Here is a 22,570-nt window from a genome sequence, read left to right on the forward strand (position 1 = left end):
AATGAGACTGATGAAAACTGGCTGGCATGCCCAGCTCCTAGCCCCTGGGGAGCTGTCTGACCTGCTTCGTTCCCAAACTGACCCTGTTCTGGAGTGCTGTTAGTCCTGGTTTCTTTTGTGGATTTACCTGGGACAAATCCTAACATTCCACCATGAAGATGAAGTCAGTTTGGATTTAGAGGCAACCATGGGCGAAACTGGGCATGTAGGAAACAGCACAAGACGCTCGAGGCGAGGAGGCTGCGTAGATGGCAGCGTGTGTGTGTGTGTCTGCATGTCTGTGTGTCTGTGTGTCTGTGTGTCTGTGTGTGTGCTCCTTACAGATGTGCAGCTCCTCCAGACACGTTCCCCTCTCTCTGCTCCAACACACAGCAGGAATTCCTGTTGTGCTCACCAAAAAGGGCCTTTTCCAAGGCGTTGGGCTCCGACAGCCATCCTGCACGTAACCAGGAGTAGCTACAGGAGGAGACAGATTTTTCTTTGCTTACTTTTCCTGGATTTTTTGCATCTCCAGCATTACCTCAGCTCCCTCTGGTCCTTCTCCAGCACTGGAGCTCAGTCCAACAGAGATTTTATCCCAAGGGCTAACTGGTGACCATGTCCTGTTTTCAAAGACATTACCCTCGGTGTTTAATGGTGGCCTTGGCAGTGCTGGGTTACTGGCTGGACCTGATGATCTCTATAAAGTCTTTTCCAGCCTAAATGATTCTGTGATCCTGTGTCTGTCCTTGCATGACAGCCCTGATTAAGAAAGCCCAAACATGAATTTCACACTGAACATGAAGGATTCACTGTGAAAGTCCAGATTTAGACCCTGTGGTAGTCCAGGACAGAGAACAAGAGCTTTGCGTTGGGTAACAGACTTGGAGCATTCATCCTGGAGTAAAAGATACTGGAATTGAATGGAAAAAAAGTTTAGAACTTTGAAAACTTGAAGCTTGTTTGATCTATGTTCCACTTTTCCAAGAAATCATCTCCAGCTGTTTTCCCTGCTTGGTTTATGGATGGACTTTTGAGGTTTTTTGCAGGATGCTGCAGTGTTTGTTTAGTAATTTGTTTAGTGTTTGTGTAGTGTTTTTAGTTATTCCCAGCCTTGCTGGCAACAGCAGGACTGGAGAGGGCACTGGCTGTCCTTGCTGGTGGATCCTGGTGACTTCTGAGTCCTCTCTATGGTTGTGTCTTGCAGTCCAACAAAGTTCCCGTGGTGCAGCCGTCGCACGGAGTGCACCCTCTCACCCCGCTCATCCCCTACAGCAACGAGCACTTCAGCCACGGCTCCCACTCCCCCCACCTGCCTGCTGACATCAACCAGAAACAAGGTAATGCCACCACGGGGACCTCTGTGCTGGGAGGGGGGCACAGCTGGAGATCAGCACCTTCCAGCCTGAGGCTGGGCTGGCACCTTCCTGCTCCCAAATCAATGAGAAAAATCCTTCGGTCAGCTGGGGCATTGCTTAGCAGGAGGAGGTTGTTCAGTTTATTGGCAATGCTTTGTGACCTGGCTGTGAGCAGTTTGATAGCAAAAGTGCCAGCCTTGCTGATGGAGTGTGCTCAGTTCTCTGTACAAGCTGTCCTGCACCTTGAGACCACGCCAGAGCCTGCACGACAGTGCACAAGAGTCAACCAGAAAATGGAAAGTAATCTTTCCTTTGACTCATACCCAAACTGTTGTCAGGCTGTCATTTTGAGAAAATAAATGCTTGAAACAGGAAATATTTTGACTAAACGGGATTGGTGTCTGATAGTTGACTGGACTGTGACATGTGTGTCCCTGTAGCCACATGTTATGTGGTTGTCACCTGGTTTGGCTTTTTGTGTTCCTGTGTGAGCCCAGACTGTGTCAATTGAGGCTATAGAGGAAAGTACAGTATGTTGAGGTTAAACCCTCTAAAAAAAAATGTAAATACAAGTATGTCTTGAGGAATTCACCCCAGTCCATCATTCTTCATGGGTTCGTGGCAAACTCAGTGTAAAATCAAACTTTTCTCAACCTTACCTCAGTGCAGAACATCTGTTCAGATTACCCAGTTTTTTACACAAACCTGGGCTAGATTTCATGGGAAAGCAAAAAAACTGACAGTTTTGTGTCAAACTGCATTCAGGAAGGAGGACAGTGCCAAAACAGAGGCACAAAACCAACTGTTGTGATTTGGGCAAAGGCCTCCAGCCAGGAGTGACCCAAACAGTCCCAGAGGCATCAGCTTCACCAAGTTAACATCACTGATTAAACAATGGGTTATTGAGGATGCTCTTGGCTGGAAGACCCACTGAATAATCCCTGGTCTGAACCTAGAGGCCACACTCTGGACTCAGCAGGGATGCTGATGGGTAGGATTTAGGTCTGGTGTAAGGGATATCCAGGCACATCCTGGGTGTCTTCCAGGCAGCACGCTGCTCGTCAGCCATCAGAGCATAATAAACTCAGCAGAAAAATAGAAAGAGTTAACAAAATAAACCTACTAAAATGAGTTGAGTCTGAGAGAAAGTGTGCAGGAATGCAGCCCAGCATTGCCTTTGCTGTACCTGGCAGAGATCTGCCCCTGCAGGAGCTGTTCCCTGTCAGCTGCCTCCTGGGACTCACTGTCAGCCTGGGAAACCTTAAGTGGTACGAGAGCAGCTCACCCAAGGGCAGAGCTGGTTGTGTCCCTCTGTGGAGGCTGCAGCTGGCACTGGAGCAGTCCCTGAGCATTCAGCTCTGCAGTGGGTCAGTCATTCTAGGACACTGTCCTTGGGCTGCCCACCTGGCCCTCAGTGCAGGCTCCCCTTCCCATTTAGCCTGTACCTCTACAGACACAGGGAGTCTGTCCCAGAGACCCCCCATGTGCAATTCAAGGAAAGGTTCAGCCCACAGTGCTCAGCTGGGTCTTGTCTTTGTGGTGCAGCTGTGATCACACACACCCCATGCCTACCCTGCTGGGGTGAGGTTTTCTCCTGTGCTCATCCTGGATGTGCCCCATCTCTGTTTTCATCACTGAAACAGCTCCCACTATCACCCAGTGTAAGTGCTTGAGAGGCATTCTCATTCTCCCAGCAGCCCTTTAAAGTTTCTCACAGTAGCCCAAGGACACACAGACCAGGAAATAGAAGCAGGAATTCTGAGTCAGTGGCTGGTGGCCCAACCACTGGGCCAGCAAGAATAACTTGTGCTCTGGCTTATGCAACTCCTACTGTTGGGGGTGCAGATCTGAGGATGTTCCATCAGCTGCCTTGTGCAGGCCTGCTTTTGTTTGACCTTCCATGGGCCACTGAGTCCCACTTGAAGGAAATCTCCTACTAGGTTATATATTCCTGTCAGGTCAGTTATATATTTTATTTTAGCTGACGCCTAATAAAATGCTTAGAATCACTTGGTATCATTCCTGATTAATAAGGCATCATTCAAACACCTAGGAGAAAAAACCAGTTGCAACTGCTTGCAGCTCATCACCAGTTTAGTCCATGTGTTTATCACCCAGGATGGCCACTGGATAATCCCAGTTCCCAGTTTTTGTCTGAGGCTCCGTAGCAGCCATCAGTACGCTAGGCTGCTCTCAGAGCTCAGCCCCAGCAGCCCTCCCGTTCCCAGTCCAGGGGTCAGCTGGAGGCTGGTTTTGCCAGCAGCCCCGTGGTTGTCTGAGTCCCACCCACAGCCCCAGGCAGCACAGGATGTTTTCCAGCCCAGCTAGGAAGGGAGCAGTGCTGTGGCTGTGTCCCCTGGCCATGCTGCTGTGCCAGCAGCTTTGAAGATCACACAGGGATTCCCCATGCAGAGGGTGAATTCCCAGCTGGCACCATACCCACCTCCATAGCTCCTTGGCACCCACAGAGCTGCAGAACAATTGTTTTGAACTCAAATTACTTAAAATTAAGTTGGAAGTGATGTCTGCTGGAACATCCCCACTGCCTGCTCACGGGGGGTCCTGCAGATGACTGATGGAGAGGGAGCACGGGAATGGCTTTGACCATCCACTGAGCACCTGAGTGGGCTCTCTGGGAAAGGCAGAGGGATGCCTGGAGTCAGCCAAATCCTTACCAAGGCACGGTGCTCTTTGGCCTCAGGGTGGCATGGAGCAGCTGTGATGCTTGTGCAAGAGCGAGATGTCTCCTCCACTCCCCCCCGTTATGTTTTTGATTTTGCAGCAGTGTGGATGCTCCAGCACATCCCCACAGAGGGAAGCACAGGGAACACCATCCTGCCACTTGCAGATGGCCATTTCATGTGGCTGTCCACGAGTGCCCGGAGATGAAGCAGCCAGGGGGTTGGGAGCGATCTGGGTCACCCAGGGAGTGCAGTGCCACGTTCAACTCCTCTCCTTCTCCCTTCTTCCAGGAGTGCACCGTCCTTCCCAGACCTCAGACATCCCTGGTTTCTACCCCCTGCCCCCCGGAGGAGTGGGGCAGATCACGCCGTCGATGGGATGGTGAGTGAGGGACGGGGCACTGAGCCAGCCCCACCCCTGCTGCTGCTCTCCATGACCTCCCCGGTGCCTTCCCCCAGCTTCTCCCCTCCTGTGTGCTGTGTGAAGAGGGAGGAGAATCCAGCCCTGTCTGTCTTGGAGGTGGGAGCAGACCCGTGGAGAGGCTGAAGGCTTCATCCTGGCTGAGGCATCCCTGGAGAGGGGTTACAAGCTGCCTAATCCAAAACTGCCTCCTGCTCTACATCTGTCTGTGTGGATTAGGGAACCCAGAGAGAGCTTCCTACCCACCCCTCCTAATCACAGCAAAAGTCTCTTTTTTGAGTAGGAGGTAATTTTCTCCCTCACTGGACTTTTCAGCACAAACAGTGCTTTCCCTGAGCACACCACCAGTATGGAGTAATCCCGTGGGATGCTCCATCTGCCAGGCCCTGGTGTTTCTTAGGATCTGGCACACAGGGAAAAAGTACATCATGGCACAGACCTGCCAGGAAGCAGCCCTGGTACCCACAGCCTGGCCAGTTGGTGAGCACTGCCCCAGCAGGCATGGCAAAGGAGAGATTGTAAGCTCATTCCCAAAATGTTCCCCCTGCACGGGCCAGCCCTGCAGAGCATCCTGCAAAGCACAGCCTGCTGGTAAACCTGCCCTGGGGACACAGGTTACAAATACACCAGTGTGTTCTCTGTGGTCATTGCCACTGGCTTTTGTCCCCATGACCATGAGCACACTGAGAGAGCGGGTCTGGCAGGTGCTGCCATGCGGGCATCATCACTCCTCAGGTTAATACTTAATCCCTGGTGATGATGTAGGGACATGGCAGAGGCTGGCAGGGAGACTGGTGGCTGCAGGTGGCAATTCAGGGTTGCTGGGATGAGGAGAGGGTGCAGGGTGGTGATCACAGGGACAGTGGCCAGATTCCCCCAGTGCCAGTGGATAAAACCCTGGCAAAGCACAGCAGAGAGCTTCAGGTACAAGAACCTATTGCAGGGTGGGAAAGGGGAAGCTTCTTAAAGCACAGGTAAAATACTAGCTTTTACTTTGTTTTGTTTATGAATTTCATGTTCCAGATATTTAACCACAAGGAAACAGAGAATGAGGCCTTTGATACAGAGTCTGGCTTCAAAGAGATTACATTTTGCCTTCTGTGCTAAATCTGCTACTCTTGGGTGATGATTTAACTCCTCATATGATGTGATTCATCCTCAGGAAAACAAGAACTGGGGTGACTCTGCTGTAACATGAAAGAAACAGTTGGAGTGTGGAGAAAGGAGCCTGTTTGTCAAATGGAAGGTCCACTCCTGGGTTAGGATGATGCTGTTCAGACAGCCCTGGGCTCATGAAGGGAGAGCAGTCTGTTTTTTATTGAGGATTTTGTGGAGCACTTGGTGGTAGAGAGAGCTTTCATGGCTGAGAGCTGCTCCAGCATCCTGGAGTGGGGTTTGGCATCCTCCTGCAGCCTCATCAGATGTCTTCATTAATGGCTTCATTAATAGAGCAGATATGGTAAAGCAGCAGAGGGCCTGGCATGCAGAGAGCAGCACCTTGAGACACGTGTGTGTAATAGAGTTTTGTTCATTCTTTTCCTTGCCTGAAATGTGTGGAAGAGCCCCAGCCCCACTTGTGGAGTGCCCAGTCCTCAGCTGAGGCTCAGCACACTGCTGTGGGTGGGTGCAGGAGCAGTGAAGCCTGGCAGGTTCATGGCAGCATCCAGGGGCTGTGTGCCAGGGATGGGTGTGCTGGCCATGGTCATGCCAGGGATGCATCCCAGAGAAGCTGTGGCTGCCCCATCCCTGGAAGTGTTCAAGACCAGGCTGGATGGGATCTTGAGCAACCTGGGCTAGAGGAAGGTGTCCCTGCCCAAGGCAGGGCATTGCAACTGGATGATCTTTAAGGTTCCTCCCAGCCCAAACCATTACAGGATTCCATGGTTGTGCTGGTGCCACCAAGTCAGCTGCCAGGCCAGGGCAGCCACACATGGGAAGCAACTTTTCCTCCACAAGCTGGCAGCAGGAGCTGGGCACAAACTGGTTTTGTTCTCACCGAGCGCTTCAGGAGGAGGAGCAGCAATCACTCTCTCTGTAATTAAGCTGGGATGACAGTCAGATAAAAGCTTCCAAGAGTCCAGTCAAGTGAGTTTTGCTTATGGGAGCCTGGCAGTAAACATTAGCCAGGAACCTGCAAATCGTGTCACTCACCTGTGCCCGGGGCCGAGCTCAGTGGTGCCATGGCAGCCTCTCCACCATCCCACAGCCTTTTCCCTGAGCCACCCTCCCACCACCAGGTGATCCTCTGGAAACAGGCTGAGAGCTGGCGTTGTTCAGCCTGGAGAAGTTTCCAGGGAGGCCTCAGAGCCCCTTCCCGTAGCTAGAAGGAGCTTATAAAAAGGAGGGAGAAGCACTTTTTACATGGGCAGATAGTGACAGGACAAGGGGGAACAGTTTTGAACTAAAAGAGGAAAGTTAGATCAGATGTTAGCAGAGGGTGGTGAGACCCTGGCACAGGTTGTCCAGAGACATTGCAGCTGCCCCATCCCTGTAGGTGTTCATAGTCAGGTTGGACAGGGCTTGGAGCAGCTGGATCCAGTGGAAGGTGTCCCTGCCCACGGCAGGAGCTTGGAATGAGATGAGCTTTAAGGTCCCTTCTAACCCAGCCCAGTAATTCCATTATATGGACTCTAATCATGCACTCCCAACCATCAGGAACTGATTTTGCAGTTGCCCTAATTTTCATGTCAGAGGGACTTTGGATGAAGCTGCAAGTGCCCAACCATCCCCATCCATTCCCATCCCAATACCCCAGCCCCTGGAGTAACCCAGGTCGCTTCTGGATGAGCTCCAAGTGTTTTCTCAGCCCTGGGGCAGCCGCCTCCACCTTCAAAGGCTGTTTGGGTTTCCTGGTGCTCGGCTGTTTGTTGGTGTGTTTATACCCCTGACATCTGAGGGGTCGGAGAGGGCTCCTGCCTCTCAGGGTGTAAACAGCCCTGGCTGCCTCTCCTGCAGACACATCCCCCAGATTTTAGACAGCAGCAGGAACAGGAGCCTCCTTCCTGCCCTGTGCAGCTCAGGGGTCTGATGCTGCCCTGCTGTCATTATTCCTCTTCAGGAGAGAAACTTCTCTTTAGCCCCAAAAAATCCCAGGCATCCAGGAGTTTGGGTCCTTCACAGTTCATGATAATGGACTTTTGGTGGATTTTTTTCATCATTAGAGGTGAAAATAGCTGGTTCTGGGTTTAGGTACAGCTTTGTGCAGCCTGGCCAGAGGAGCACGAGTACCAGGACAGTTGTTGGGACCATTGTGCCCCATCCCTGGAAGTGTTCAAGGCTAGGTGGGATAGGGCTTGGAGCAACCTGGTCTAGTGGGAGATGTCCCTGCTCATGGCAGGGTGGATTGGAATGAGATGAGCTTTAAGATCCCTTCCAACCTAAAGCATTCTGTTATTCTATGATCTTCATGTGCAGTTTTAGGCTAGAGGCATCTTTTGGCAGGTTTGCAGGACAATCCAAGGTATTTTTGAGCGATTTCCATATGAAAATGCGGGGGTTCCCTTGCTGGGAACAACAAGGAACTTCCTGCATTGTTATTTTACTATCTCAAAAATAATTTCCAGCCCCAGGTCTGATACATGTCTGGTCCCCAGTATGAAACAGCTTTCAAAAAGAATGCAGGACTGAGATTTTGGCTTCTTTAAAACTGATGGGTGTCCTTAAAAGGGTGTGCTGAGGAAATCAGAGCATTCCTGAAGCACAAAGGCAGGATAGCTACCTTCTCTCCAGGCTCCAGGAGTCTCCTGTGCTTGGGGCATCACAGCATCACAGAGTAGATAAAGTTGGAAGTGATCACAGTGGGTCATCTGGTCCAACCTCCCTGCTCAGAGTTTTTCCAGAGCACATGGCACAGGATTGCATCCAGGCAATCCGGGAACATCTCCAGTGAGGGAGGCTCCAAACCTTCTCTGATCAACCTGTTCCAGTGCTTGGTCACTGCACAGTAAGGAAGTTCTCCTTATATTTATCCTCCTGATGCAGCTTCTTATGCACCACACAAAGAATCTGAGCAGGCTTTAATTTTTTTTTTTTTTTTTGTCACTGTACTCTTCTGGGCAACTTCTTCTGTGCAGTAGCGACATCTTGATTTTTCAGCATGCCTCTGCACTTTGCATTGTTACCAGGTAAACTCAGAGCTGCAGGATTAGTCAGTACCAGGGGCAGAGGGGGTCAGAACTGGATCCAACCTCTGTAGGAAGGCCCAGGTGCTCTCAAAATAACATCCAAAGCCACACTGCCCCTCCAGCCTAAGGGACACGGAGTGTCCACCCAACCAGGAGCACCAGTGCTCTGAGACCCATTAGCAAAGGGGATCTTTAGGAAACACCACGTGGCTGTGGATGCTTTATAGACTCTTTCTTCCTGATCCCAGGCAGAGCCAGTCTGTCTATCCGCTCCCGTCATGTGGATTTAGACAGCCGTACTCGTCAGCGCTTTCTGCTGGGGCTTCTTTCTCCAGGTGAGTATCAGCTGTGGCAGACAGGGCAGCTCGGCTGGTCACGCAGCTTGCAGTTTGTGCAGCAGGAGCTTGCAGCAGACCACAGCCACCCAGGGACAGCCACACACCCTCCCAGGGCAGCCACGGGGAGAGAAGGCGCTTCTAGGCAGTGTCTGATCCAGAGGGTGCTCAGGGGAATATTGAGGATGAAGGATGCACAACGGTTGGGTTTTATTCAGCAGAGCTTTAAAGAGAGTCAAAAACTCCAGCCTTCAGCTCAGCACTGGGAAATGGGGTGGAATCCATTGCTCAGGACTTTGCTCCGTGTCACTAACCCTGAATGTGTCCCTGCTGCCACCACTGCTTTGCTCTGCAGAGATGGATCTGGTTCACTTGGTCTTAGCTTTAAAAGCAGGACAGGAGGGGGCAGTGATTTGCTGCCCTCCCATCAGACAAGTCCTTTCTGTGAGATACAAACACAACTTCTACCTTCGGGTGAGCAAAATGCATCCCCTGTGGATGGGAATCACTGAGCCCAGCTCCTCCAGGCGTGCTGCTGGGCAAAGCCCTCCCGGTTCCATAGTGATGCCAAGGCCACACCAGCTTTTGCTTCTGCTTCATGTTGTCCTCAAGAGCTGTTTGTGGAGATTTCCCACAGGAAAACCATGCAAACCCTTGCTCAGGAGAGCCCTTAGCTACGCAGAAGCCTGGATCCATGCAACCCTCAATACATACAACACTTGATCCATGCATCCCTTGATCCCCTTAGTCTTGCAGAAGAGGGCAGGGAGTGCTGCCAGCCCTCCTTTTTCGCAAGGTATCACCCATGCACAGCTTAAAAACTGAAGGCAGGAGGAGCTAATGGTTCCCTGTGGAGCCCTAGCAGCCTCCCTGAGCTCCTGCCTGCAGGATTTTGGGGTAGATTTTGCAGCAGCACTGCTGCAGCCGAGAAAGTACACCTGGTCAGATAAGGATCAGACTGTGCTGGTGGATTAAATTAAACAGCTTTTCTTTTCGTGCCAGCATATCTAATGAACAGTTCATCTCCCATGGGCAATTCTGCCATCTCAAGCTGCAGTCATAAAGTGGCAAGCTTGGCAAAGCTGACTTTGCTGGCTTTATCCTCCAGAACTCCGGAGAGAACTAATGAAGCCTGAGAGCTAATGAGACCTCTCGTGATCTCAGCCCATGTTGTGGAGAGCATTGCTTAGGCAAGGTGCACCTCCTAGAGTTGCAGTTGGGTTCCTGTTCAGACTTAGTCCATTTCTGTTAAAAGAAAGGTGTGGGGTGGTCCTAATCTCTCCCATCCAAACCCCAGCTTGAGTTTGTTGTTCCTTTCTGCAGTGCTAATGAGATACTGCAACAATAGAGATTTGAGCAGCTGAAACTGCTGGGTGAAAGCACCCTTGATCTCAGCCAGGCTGGCTCCTGCTGCAGGCAGGTTCCCTCGCTGTGGCATGGGATCCTTTCCATCCACATGCCCACAGCTTGACTAGGTGTGCCACAAGGGTGACCCAGGGGTGGTGGGCACTGCCTGCCCCTGCCAGCCTGGCAGCACTGTGTGCTTTCCATGTCCTTGCTTTCCGTCTGCTTCGCCACATCAGAGCGCTCTCCGAGGGACACCCTGGCTGCCTGGCACTCGAGGGACACCCTGGCTGCCTGGCACCCCGAGGGACACCCTGGCTGCCTGGCACCCCGAGGGACACCCTAGCTGCCTGGCACTCAAGGGACACCCTGGCTGCCTGGCACTCAAGGGACACCCTGGCTGCCTGGCACTCAAGGGACACCCTAGCTGCCTGGCACTCAAGGGACACCCTGGCTGCCTGGCACTCAAGGGACACCCTGGCTGCCTGGCACTCAAGGGATGCCCTGGCTGCCTGGTGCTCCAAGGGACACCCTGGCTGCCTGGCACTCAAGGGATGCCGTGGCTGCCTGGTGCTCCAAGGGATACCCTGACTGCCTGGTGCTCCAAGGGACACCCTGACTGCCTGGCACTCAAGGGATGCTGTGGCTGCCTGGCACTCGAGGGATGCCCTGACTGCCTGGTGCTCCACGGGATGCTGTGGCTGCCCGGCCCCCGCCTGGCACAGCCCTCCCAGCACGGCTCAGCCACTCTCTGTTGCAGCCCTCTGGCACGGCTCACCCGCTCTCCATTGCAGGTTCACTCACCCGCTGATGCTGGGCTCTGGCATGCACACCACCGGCATCCCGCACCCCGCCATCGTGCCCCACTCCAGCAAGCAAGAGATGGAGCACTACGACCGAAACATGTGAGTGGGAAGTGCTGGCTGGGCAGCAGCAGCTCCTCAGCAGCCATTGCATCTGTCACTCAGTGCTCAGACGGGGGGAGGATGGATGGACACTGAGCTGTGCATCTGAGGAGCAAATCTCAGCCCCCCCCACCTGCTCCTGCTGTTGGGTTGTTTGGGGTTGAGTCTTCTGCTGGCTCTGATGCTGACAGCCCCTCCTTTTGTCCCACCAAGGAAACCTCAACCAGAACCAAAGAGAGAGAAGGAAGCCAAGAAGCCCACTATTAAGAAGCCCCTGAACGCTTTCATGTTGTATATGAAAGAAATGCGGGCGAAAGTCATCGCCGAGTGCACCCTGAAAGAGAGTGCTGCCATCAACCAGATCTTGGGCAGGAGGGTAAGAGCTCACAGGGCCAGTGCCATCACCTAGTGCCACATCCCTGTCCCTCACTGCTGCTATTAAGTACATAACAAGCATCTGCTTCAAATCCAGGTGCTCTTCTCCCATGAACAGAGGGGCTGGATATGCCCTGGGGTGGGGTGGCCGTGGTGGGCTGGGCTGGCAGGGGACAGGGGACAGCAGGGCCATGCTTCACTGCTGTTTGTCCTTGCAGTGGCACGCACTGTCCCGGGAGGAACAAGCCAAGTACTATGAACTGGCTCGCAAGGAACGGCAGCTCCACATGCAGCTCTACCCCGGCTGGTCTGCCAGAGACAACTACGTGAGTGCCCCCGGGCTGGGACCCCACCCTAGGGACGGCCCACAACGGCCTGGGGGGCTGGCTGGTGATTACCAAACACCTGCTCCTGGAAATGCCATTCCTGGCAGCACAAGAGCTGTATAAATTCACATTTCAGGAGTATTTTGAACACCCTCTTGCCTTATTGCCTGTCTAAAGGATGAATGATGCAGCCCCCAGCAACCACAAGCTTTTATTTGCTTATTGTCCAAGCAAATACAAGTGGAAAAGAAGAGAAGGTTTTAAGTGCTGTGGATATATCTTTGGAAGTGTAATTTTATGGAAGCAAACAGCTCTGTGCATCTTGGACAGCAGCTGAGGTATCTGGGAGGGTGGTGAGGCCCTGGCACAGGTTGCCCAAAGAAGCTGTGGCTGCCCCATCCCTGAAAGTGCTCAAGGTCAAGTTGGACAGGGATTGGAGCAACTGGGTCTAGTGGAAAGTGTCCCTGCTCATGTCAGGGGGGTGGAACAGGATGTCTTTGAGGGCCCTTTCAACCCAAATAATTCCAGGATTCTGTGATTTAAAATAGTGGCTCTTTTTGTAGGGAGTCTTTTCTTGTGACTTTCATTACTGTTTTGATATTACATGCCTAACAAGCTCATTAGTGTACTGAAACAAAGCACACATAAATCTTCAGATGTCTGTCCATCTACACATCTCCATAATTTCCCTCACAGACACTCTCTTACCCTTGGGAACTGCACAGTGAGTGCCCATCCTTCCCACACTGACTGCAGCTCTCCTTCCAGAATGACATAGCTCTACCAAGGGCAAGAAAACACCTGTAAACAGACCCAAATCACCCCAAATTCCCCCCAAAAACAGAGGGCAGAGATGATGCAGAAAAAGCAGAGGTGATGGGAAGCCCCCAGCCCACATTTTGATGGGCACACATCTGGAGGGCATCAGCACTGCTGAGAGCATGGCACCACCTTCCTCTGAGGCCAAGCACATCCTCCATGGAAATCCCAGTCCTGTATCATCTTCATCTGGTTCCTTTCTCCAGAAGATAGATGGTGGGCTCCAAAAGTGCATATTGGTCCTGCCAGTACTGTGAACAGGCTGGTTTGGGTGTTGTGGCTGTTGGAAGAGATGCTTCTCTCTCTGAAGATGAGCAGGGATGAGGAGGAGGAGGAGGAGGAGGAATGTAGGTCACTCGTGCAGCACATGATGCAGAAATTGGGCAGGAAATACAGCTGCTCCCCCACTGAAGGAAAAGCTTACCACAGCTCAGAGCTTTCCACCTTCACCCAAACCACAAGAAGTCATATAAAAAGTCACAGGTCAAAGGCAGCCCTGGGAGCTGCCTGTGCCACCCAGCCAGATTTGCTTCCGTGCTGCTGTGCCCTCATTAATCAGCTCATTAGGGGATGAGGGGAGGTGCTGCATCTTGTGAATCAGAGAGGCAGTTTGAGGATAAAATAGGACTTTTTTATTAGTGAAAGAAGAATGAGAGATGGGTCCAGAACTGCAAAAGCACTGAAATAGATTAATATTATTTAAAAATAAATTTCCCATTTGGAATCAGGGAATATCAAGAACCAGTTTCATTTTGGGTATAAGGCACCATATTACAGCATGTTTTGGAAATAGGGAAGGTTCTAAAATGGACCAAGTTCTATTTAGAAACGTAAGAATATGACAGGAGCATCAGCTATTGATCATACTCTCTCCATTGCATGCAGCAAATCTTGTTTAATTCTATTAATCTCATTAAACATATTAATTAAATCATCAGTTAATTAACTAAAGCAATAATGGGTGGGATCCCCAAGTGAGATGCATCAGAGTGGGCTGAGGAGTTCTGTCAGGAGCAGGCAGAGGTACTGAGCAGCACAGGCACAGACATTGGCTTTATTACAGCTGGTTTACATCCTCTAACATTTTCCCTCCCACTTTCTGACACAGCCTGCACCATAGATCTGAGTCTTAACTCATTTGCAGCCTAGTCCTGGACTCATAAAGCAGAGCATGGAGCAGTGTGTTGGGGAGAAGATGGAGCAAACGTGGGGGTAGGAGTGGGCACATGGCTGCCACCACCTCTTGAGTTTATTGCAGTTTCTAAAAATGCACAGAGCTCACTCAAAGTGCTGAGCCAAAATGCCTGTGGTGCTGGATCTGGGGGTATTGGAAATGAGGGTTAATCCCTGAGAAAAGGCACAAGCCCAGAATAAATTTGTGCTGTGCAGAAGCCATAGCAAGTGCCCAAAAAACACATTTGGGTTTCACTTTGAGAGTTCCTCCTGGGTTTCTTCTTAGGAGCATTGGAATGGGAAGAGGGGAAAGAAAGGGACACCCTCATGGATAAACCTGAGGGGTCCCTTTGCAGCCTCTTCCAGTTCATCTGCTCCTGGAAGGGGCTGAGCCAGCAGCACCATGGCTCTTACCTGGGAGGCAGCAGCCATCCCCAGCACCCAGTCCAGCCCCAAAACCCTGCACAGCAGCCCCAGTTTTCTGGAGCACAGGTAACAGCCTGTCCTTTGATCTCCTAGGGGAAGAAGAAGAGACGAACACGGGAAAAGCAGCAAGATTCCAGCTCAGGTAAGTGCCTGCAGCCTGGCAGCTGTTCCTGCTTTCCTGCTCAGATGGGACAATCCAAAGCAGTTGTTGTGTTTTGCCAGGTTTTCTTTTATTCTCCAGAGCTTACCTAGAGAAATACACATTCATTATTTTTCAAGCCATGGTAAATTAACATTTCTGTGGGTTTTTAATAGACATGTTTGATTTAGAACATGGGTGGCATGTGAAAACTGAAAGATTGGATTTTGGCAAATGTATAATACCTTTATATAAACTATCACTAAACTTTATCTATTGAAAATATCCAAGGTGAATGTCCCCATCAGACCTACAAATGATATTAACTAAAGAAACCTCCTCTCAAATGCATCCATATTGTGTGTGGGATGAAATGTAGTGGCAGGACTGAAGATCATTCATGGGACTACTCCAACTTTGGTTGTCCTTTCAAAGTAATGTAGAGTTGAAGCAAAGTCATACTAAACCCCACCTCCCTGTATCACCCTGCCAATTAGAAAAGGGCCTCTTGACAGATTTCAGCTGGTCACAGACACATTCCCATCATCCAAGGCTATTCATGTGCTGATTTCTTAAGTATTTCTGCCACAGCAGGAATAAATATTATCTGTACCAATAAATATTAGTTAAAAAGGGAATCATTATCAAGAGATGTGTCCCAGTAATACCTTCAGTTTAATTAACACTGTTGATCTCATTCAGTGCTGAGTTTGAAAAGAAGAATACAAGTTTTTAGGCCTTTATGTAGAGTGCATTGTATATTTCTATATATCCAAATACATGTCTTGTCTGTGTGATACAAAAATTATTATTTCACCTGTTACAGATTGAAAACAAATTACTGGTTGTACACAACGAGACATTGATGGTGGTTGAAAGAGAGAGGCTGAATCCAGCACAGAAATGTGCTGTTAATCTCATTCCCAACACCAGAGAAAACCATGATGTGCCTGAAAGCAAACAGGGCTTCACCCTAATGAGTCCTGCAATTATACAGTAAAACAGCAGGGTTTTAGGGAAGGCCGTGGAGAACAGCTTTTCCATTAAAACTGGAAGGGGTGTGATGGGGGGCAGAGTGGAATACCTGGGCCAGGTCTCCGTGGTGCTAACTCTGCTTTCAGCCTGCTTCTGCAACGTTTCCTCCTCTTCTCTCCGTGCACAGCCCGGTGGTGTCTGCTGGAAGGGCAGGGAGCCGGCAGGGATGCAGATACAGGAGTCGGGCATCGCCTCCGGGATTTGGCAGCTTTTCCAGACTTAAGAAATTGGAAGAGCTGTGAATTTCCCCGTAATTGCCCACGTTTCTCAGAGCTGTTTCCCAAACCACCTCCAGCTGCCAGCAGTGATCACTGGTATTTGCCTAACGATCACTTTCTTCCAGGTGGTGCCAGCGCCATGCTGTAGCAGAAAATAATGGGATTGTAGTCTGTTAGTGTGTGTTACGTGGCTAAAATGATGTTGCCTCTTTTCTTCCTCGTGCTCCTCCTCCTCTTTGTGCCTCTGCCTTGCCCATTCTCGCCGCGCATGCTTCTGTGTTCAGATCCTGCCTCTCCTAAGAAATGCAGAGCTCGCTTTGGCCTCAACCAACAAACGGACTGGTGCGGCCCGTGCAGGTGTGTATCGGCATCTCCTCCTCGCTGCTGGGTGTTCCTGGGACAGGGGTTCAGCTCCACGTGTCCTCCTGCAGCCATCCCGGCACCAGGCAGGGATGGGCTGTGCTCTGGGCATCTTCAGGAGTTCTCTGTGCTGCAAGGACAGGCTGTACTCTGGGGTTTTTATCCCTCCCAGGTCAGTGTTGGTTTAGTGCTGCACATATTCCTCAGCTGGTAGATTTCCTTGGTCTTAAAAGTTTTAATTCCAGGATGGAGACCTCTGTGATCCTTACATGAGGCTTTTTTTTTCCAATCATATTAGTGGCACCCTAGGGCTAGCAAGTGAGGATTTAATGGGTTTTTTTCCCTATTTATACTGGGCTAACCATGTATTATTTCAAGATCCATCTCTTCCTCAGCCTTAAATTTTGCAGTACCTGCCATGGCTGGGGTGAGACAGCCTCAAGCAGCAAAACAGAGCAGTGCTCCTCAGGCTCCCAGAGATGGATTTGGTCAAGAAATAGTAAAATTCACATCAACCAAGTGCTGCTGGGCTTAGAGGGGCTGCAAAGGCAGGCAGGCAGAGAAAGATCCTGGGAGCTTCTGGATCTGGGTGCCAGAGCACAGAGAGACTCCAGCTTAGACAGACATCTGCACTTTGCAGTTTTACACCAATGCATGAGGAAAAAGGTGGAAGTAAAGTACTGCTTGATGTGTTCACTTCAGCTTGAAGTGACTAAAATCATTTAGTTGACCCATACCTTGCTGCACCCCGAGTTCCAGTCCCTGTGGCTGAGTCCCCTCCTGCACCTCAGCCTGCCACAATAGCAGAGCTCCCGGTTTGCCTTTTATTCCCTGGGTAGTTTCATCAAGCACCATTTTTTAATTGATTAAGAATCCAGGCAGAGCTCCCTTAGTGTCTCGTTAACACTTGAATGTCCAGAGGGGGCTGCTGGAGTGCCCCGTGCCCCTGCAGCTGTGCTGCCAGGCTGAGTGCCCCACTCTGCCATGGACACTTCTTCCACCTTCCCTCTGCCTCCATTCCAGCTCTGAGCTCAGCTTCTCCTCTGCACGGCTTCCTGATTAACACAGGCTGCTGGAGTGCCTGGGCACCTTGGCTTGCTCTTCCTGTGTACCCCATGTAACCCAGCCCTGGTCAGCCAGAGCTGCTCTGCAATTCTGTACTAACTGTGCTGCTGCCACTCAGGGGCTCCAGCCCAATGTGCTCTGCTCACCTGTGGAGAACAACTTCCCCAGGAGGATCTCCACTCCACGGAGAGGTTAACTGGTTAAGACTGGGTGTTCCAGTTCTAGAGCTGTCACACTCCTCCCCATACCCTGGACAAACACTCCAGGGTGCTGTAGTTTCCAAAGTGAGAGGGATAAATGCCTTTAGCTGTGTAACACCCACCTCAGCATAACCCATGGACTGGGCCATTATCAGCCATCTGTATCACACATCTGTTTTTTTCCCCCTGTAACTTTAAATCCAATTAATCAATGGGCACATTCCTGTAATCTTAAACGGGTCACTGAAACTCTATCCTGCAGGTACTCCCAAGATGTCTCTGGGAAAAACAGCTCATCCTCAGGCTTTTCTCTGGGGAATTACTACCTATGGAAAATACCCTCAAGTTAAATAGATCAGCTGAGCTGTCGTGTTTCCTATCGCATTAATTGGGTCAGCACGGCTAACATGGCACTGACAGCAGTAACAGCACTGCTCTTGTTCACATCCAGTGCAAGTCATGTTTAATACTGGACTAGTCAATACTCATTCTCACACAGTCTGGTTTTTCATTAGGAAGATCAAAGACAGGTGTGTGCCCGCATTAGTGAGTTCTCCACTGGATCAGTTTCCCTCAGCTGAGGCAGGGAGCTGGCTGGGAGATGTTCTTTTACGCGTTCTGCTCAGCAGGACAGTCAAGAGGCATTCGGGGGGGCTTTTTTTTCTTTTTTTGTGTTTTTATTTTCATCATAGCATTTTGATGTTTATTCCTGTTTCATTCCTTCCTCCTGCTCCTCCTCCTCCTCTCCCGCTGCGGCCGAGCCCCTTCCTGCGGGCCCCGCTCCCGGCCCGCCGGCGCCGCCTGGCGGTGTTCCCGCAGCGCTGCAGCGCCGCCGCCATCCCGGCGCCGCGGGGAGAAGGGGACAGCGGATCCGCGGGGCTGCCGGGACCCTCCCTTTACTCACACAGGCCTCTCTCTGCTGTTCCAGGAGGAAAAAGAAGTGCATTCGGTACCTACAAGGAGAAGGACGCTGTGCCAGCCCAGTTTCTTCCGATGGAAGTGCTATAGACTCCCCTCCATCCCCACCGGACGCACTCCGATGCATCCCCTCCGCCTTCCCGTCAGAGCAGCTCGCAGCCCCCGCCGACCCCGCGCACCGCGACCAGCCCGACCCCTGCCCCGTGTCCGCACACCTCCCGCCCGCCTCCGGCCCCTCCAGACCCGGCGCCCGGCGCTCCTCGGCGCCCGCCGCGCCCCCCGCCTCCAGCCGCGCCTCCTCGGGGACATAGTCCCTGCCAGCCGCTGGCCACACCGGGCACTCCGCTCGCCCACCTGGTTCCGCTGCCCGCGGACGAGGACCAGAGGCCCAGCCAAATCCCCATCTCACTGTAAAACATGCAAAGTTTGGCGACAGGATGACTTAAGGATGATGGAAAATTCACTTGGTTGGGGTTTTTTTGGAGGGGAGGGTGATAGATAGAAAAGCAATTTCAAAAAGAAAAAGGTAAAAAATAAGTACTTGCCAAAATTTAAAGTGCTAATGAGTAAACAAGCCTTTTGTCCCTGCCCTGCGATGCTTTTTTGTTTGTTTGTTTGGGGTTTTGTTTTGGTTTCTTTTTTGCTGCATTATCTCCAAGAGCAGAGCCACATCCCCAGCTTGCTGCTGTAGGTGGTAGGCACTGTCAGTCTAACCCTGGCTTCCACTCCCTGCCCTCCGAGCTGCTTGAAAGTGTAGTCACTCAGATCTCCCACAGCCATTACACCAAGGAGCTGGAAAAGCTGGAATAGGAGAATTTTTTAAAAGCCCGTATGTCTGAAAAGGAAACAAAGCAATGCCAGCATTTTGATCTGACCGGGTAAAAGAGAAATTAAATATTTAAAGCAATGAGGTGAATTTTTTGAACTTCTTGTTTGAGAACAAGAAGATGTTGTTTGCAGGTCTGTGCAGACATGTCCCATTCCATGGTTGTACAGCAAGGCAGAGGAAAAGGGAGTACCAGCCAGGCAAAGGAGCATGGACCAGCTGCTGGAAGGGCTGATGGCTGCTCAGGGCATCGGCCAGATGCAGGGTCTGCCCTGCTGTTAGGAATTGTCCTCTGCAGATGTGGACGGTCAGAAATCCCACCAGACAGACTGGCCAAAGCCAGAAATCAGTCCTGTTGCTTTTGTAGGCTCTGATGGAGCTCTGTACCTCCACAGCAGTGAGCAGGGCAGGGCATGTGGGGAGCCAGCAGCCCCAGCAGGCTGGCCAGTGGCCCAGGGTCACACTGGCCCAGGGCAGAGGACCACGCTGGCCCAGCAGGTCCTTTGGGGGAGGTGTGAGCTCTCCTGTGGCAGGGCAGTGTGGCAGCAGAGCAGCACTCACTGCCCTGCTCTGTAGGCATCTGTCTGTACATACCCTTGGTGAGATAAGAACCCTCTTTGTCAGGATTCATTGAAGAACTTTTTAAAAAACCTTATTCTAGCTTTTTCTAAAAGACTCTCCCTCCATCCCAATGACAATGCCAAATGTTCATCTATTCTCTCCAGCTTTAAAATGTTTACCAGTTTCCGGTATTATATTTATATTTTGAGTTTGATAAACAAAAAACAATGTGGATGGATTATGATCTCCATGAACTGATGTAAATCCCAAATAATTCCAAGTTCTGGATTTACTTCAAGTTTACAGTCTTCTCAGAGACCACAGTCTAGTCCAGTGCAGACTTTTTTCCTCTTTGAAAGAAATCTATTCCAGACTGCTGAAGAGAAAAATGACACCACACAGAGGTAGAGGGGCCACTATTTTTTTCCTACTTGATAGATGGGTTTTGGAGTACTGAATACAAATTATGTAGTAATATTATTGTAGAACTGCAAGAAATTTAAGATGACCTTTATAATGTACAAACTATTTTTATATTTTTTTTCTTAATGCAAAAACACAAACCGTAATTTTTTACATTGGATTAAATGTAACTTTTTAACCAAGTTTATGCCTCAAAGATTTAAAAATTAAAAAAAAAAAAAAAAAGCCAAACCTAACTAGTCCATAGAGCAGCTTTTGGTTTAGTCCCTTTATTTAGATGGTTTTGCTTCTAGTAGTGTAGATTTTTTATTTCTGGTTTTAGTTTTGAAGATCTAAACCTACTTCTTTATTCCTCTCCTGTATAAATGTAACCTCAGAAGCACTGACAGAAAGCTATGTGCACAAACCTGACAAGTTTGCAAAGAGTCATTTTGAAGTTTGAATCATTTTAACCCTTGGAGAAGTAGCATGACCTGATCCAATGCCAAATGTACACCTTTGTACTGACTGCACTCAGAGGGTTAATTACATAGCACTAGATCAATATGCAATCTGCTCATTTTAAATTATTTTAGCAAGCTTAGCCAACAGCATGTTCCGGTGCTGAACAGAGAAACTCAGTAGACTTGCCAGACATGATATGGTCTCTTTAATCATATGATTTTCAAACAAAAAAAAAAAAACAGCTTTAAGAATGGTTGTGTCTCAGCTCATCATTTGTCACTCTGAGACCCTCTGCTGTAAGGTGCTTTAAGTGTCACCTCCTGGAAACACCAGAGATGACAGACCAGCCACCAAAGCCTGGTGTACCCCATCCTGGGTGTAAGGCTGATGTAACTCAACACCCAACTGCTATGGCGTGGGTGAATGACAGATGGAATTTAGCAGCAAAGCAAAGGCAGGTAAAAAAATAAAAGGCAGATGTGTCTAAATAACACCAGAGGAAGTTATTTAGTGCCAGAGGAAGGCACCCAGACCAACTCTCATTCATTTCACACCCTGGGACTTTCACCCACTTATTTCAAGGCTCCTCTGGCCCCTCCATGGTGTCGAGTCTCTGCCTCAACGAGCAAAAGGCTCATCTGCATTTCAGCCTCCTCTCACCATTGTTATTCCAACTGATTCCTGCCAAAGCTCCTTAGTGACAACTAACACCCCCTCTCCAGGAGCCCTTGCCTGTGCCCTCGTGGCACAGAAGCATTTTCAGAGCCCCAGAGCTGGAGCAGTCACACCCACAGCATTGTCTGCTCTGCTCTATACATACAGGCCAGACCTTACCCTGTGCTTCCAGCTGCTGCAGGATAAACTCAGAATACCCACTTGTGTTGTACTGTACTCAGTTTATACTGGGCAACTGAGAAAATGTCATTATTTTTATTCCAAAACACAGAAAAGATACTGTTTGGCCACCCCTTCCCAAGGCAAAACAGCATGACTGACTTCTGTTCCATGGCCCTACGGCTGATAACCACTGACAAAACAAAGTTATTATTACCAAAAAAATTGTCTTTCAAACTGCCCTATGAAGTGTTGCTATTTTGTGTTAATACTCTTTTTTAATAAAAGGAAGACTTTGCCCTGAAGTTTTTATCTCAACAAGAACTTTTTTCAATTTATTTTACAGCAGTTTTAACTCTTCCTGAAATATGTATTTGAATTCCTGGAATCAGTCTGAATGTAGAAGTCATGGAAGTACCACTTCATTAAAACAAGTAAAACCACTGTATGTATGTAGCAGGGATAAATGTTTTGCAGCTGTACCTTCATTTGTCCAATGACTATCCATCATTTGTTGTAATTTTTTTACTTCACTGAGTTTGTATTTTTTGGCTTTTATGTTCAAAGTATGTTTATAGCTTTATAAATAAAGTAATTGCCAGACTGGCTGTTCAAAAGAGGCCACTGGAAGTTATAATGCTATCAAACTCTCAAGTAACTATTTCTTAGCATTCAGGAGGATTCCTGCTTGCTTTTGTTTTTTCCCTTCAGCATTTGTATGTTGGAGTAGTTTTCAGAATAACTGCCACTAACCTTCAATGGGTAAGACTGAAATACGAAGCCAAGGGTACAAAGAAAAATTGTAGCAAAAAATTTTTTGCTGCAATTCCTACTGACACCCAGCCTTGCTTCTCCCTACCCCTACACTCCATCCCTTTATCCAAGAGAAGCCTGATCCCTGATCATGAACTGATTTAAAAAAAAAAAAGTTAGGGGAAAAAAAATTAATAAAAAATTAATAACTTTATACAAGTTAAACAGCAACAGAAAGTTTAAGAGTGGGAAATCAGTCTCTCCTGCTTTCTGGAATTTCAGAGTACACAGCCAGTGCCCGTTACAGCAGTAAAGAGCAGGTTCAACTGAAGCATGGAACACAGGCAGCAGCCACAGGACAGCCCAAATTCTCAGCACCTCTCCTGTGTCCTTCTCTACAGCTGAGCACTAGTATTACTGGAGTGGGTAAAACAACTGAGAGATTCAAAAAACCAATCTTTTCCTGCTGACATCACTGCCAGGCAGCTACAGAATCTGAATCTGGCTGAAGTCTGAGTCAGAACTGCA

At 49.6% G+C, this 22,570-nt stretch overlaps 1 protein-coding gene across 6 annotated transcripts in view; it reads left to right on the forward strand.

Annotated features, from left to right (window-relative positions):
• The window catches only part of TCF7 (transcription factor 7), a 67,078-nt gene extending 48,649 nt beyond the window's left edge, over positions 1-18,429 (forward strand). For 2 of the 6 annotated variants that reach the window (XM_050979715.1, XM_050979716.1), the window contains exons 4-10: positions 1,187-1,319; positions 4,310-4,400; positions 11,037-11,147; positions 11,361-11,523; positions 11,741-11,848; positions 14,360-14,408; positions 15,943-16,247. In XM_050979715.1, the coding sequence (XP_050835672.1) occupies positions 1,187-1,319; positions 4,310-4,400; positions 11,037-11,147; positions 11,361-11,523; positions 11,741-11,848; positions 14,360-14,408; positions 15,943-16,232 (945 nt within the window). In that variant the 3' untranslated portion in view covers positions 16,233-16,247. Of the gene's footprint in view, positions 1-1,186; positions 1,320-4,309; positions 4,401-8,811; positions 8,899-11,036; positions 11,148-11,360; positions 11,524-11,740; positions 11,849-14,359; positions 14,409-15,942; positions 16,251-18,211 lie in introns of those variants that run through there. The other 4 variants (XM_050979713.1, XM_050979714.1, XM_050979717.1 and 1 more) reach the window with 4 other exon arrangements.
• The last annotated feature ends 4,141 nt before the right edge of the window (positions 18,430-22,570 follow it).

This window comes from Serinus canaria, chromosome 13, assembly GCF_022539315.1.
Source record: "Serinus canaria isolate serCan28SL12 chromosome 13, serCan2020, whole genome shotgun sequence".
NCBI classification, from domain to species: Eukaryota; Metazoa; Chordata; class Aves; order Passeriformes; family Fringillidae; genus Serinus; species Serinus canaria.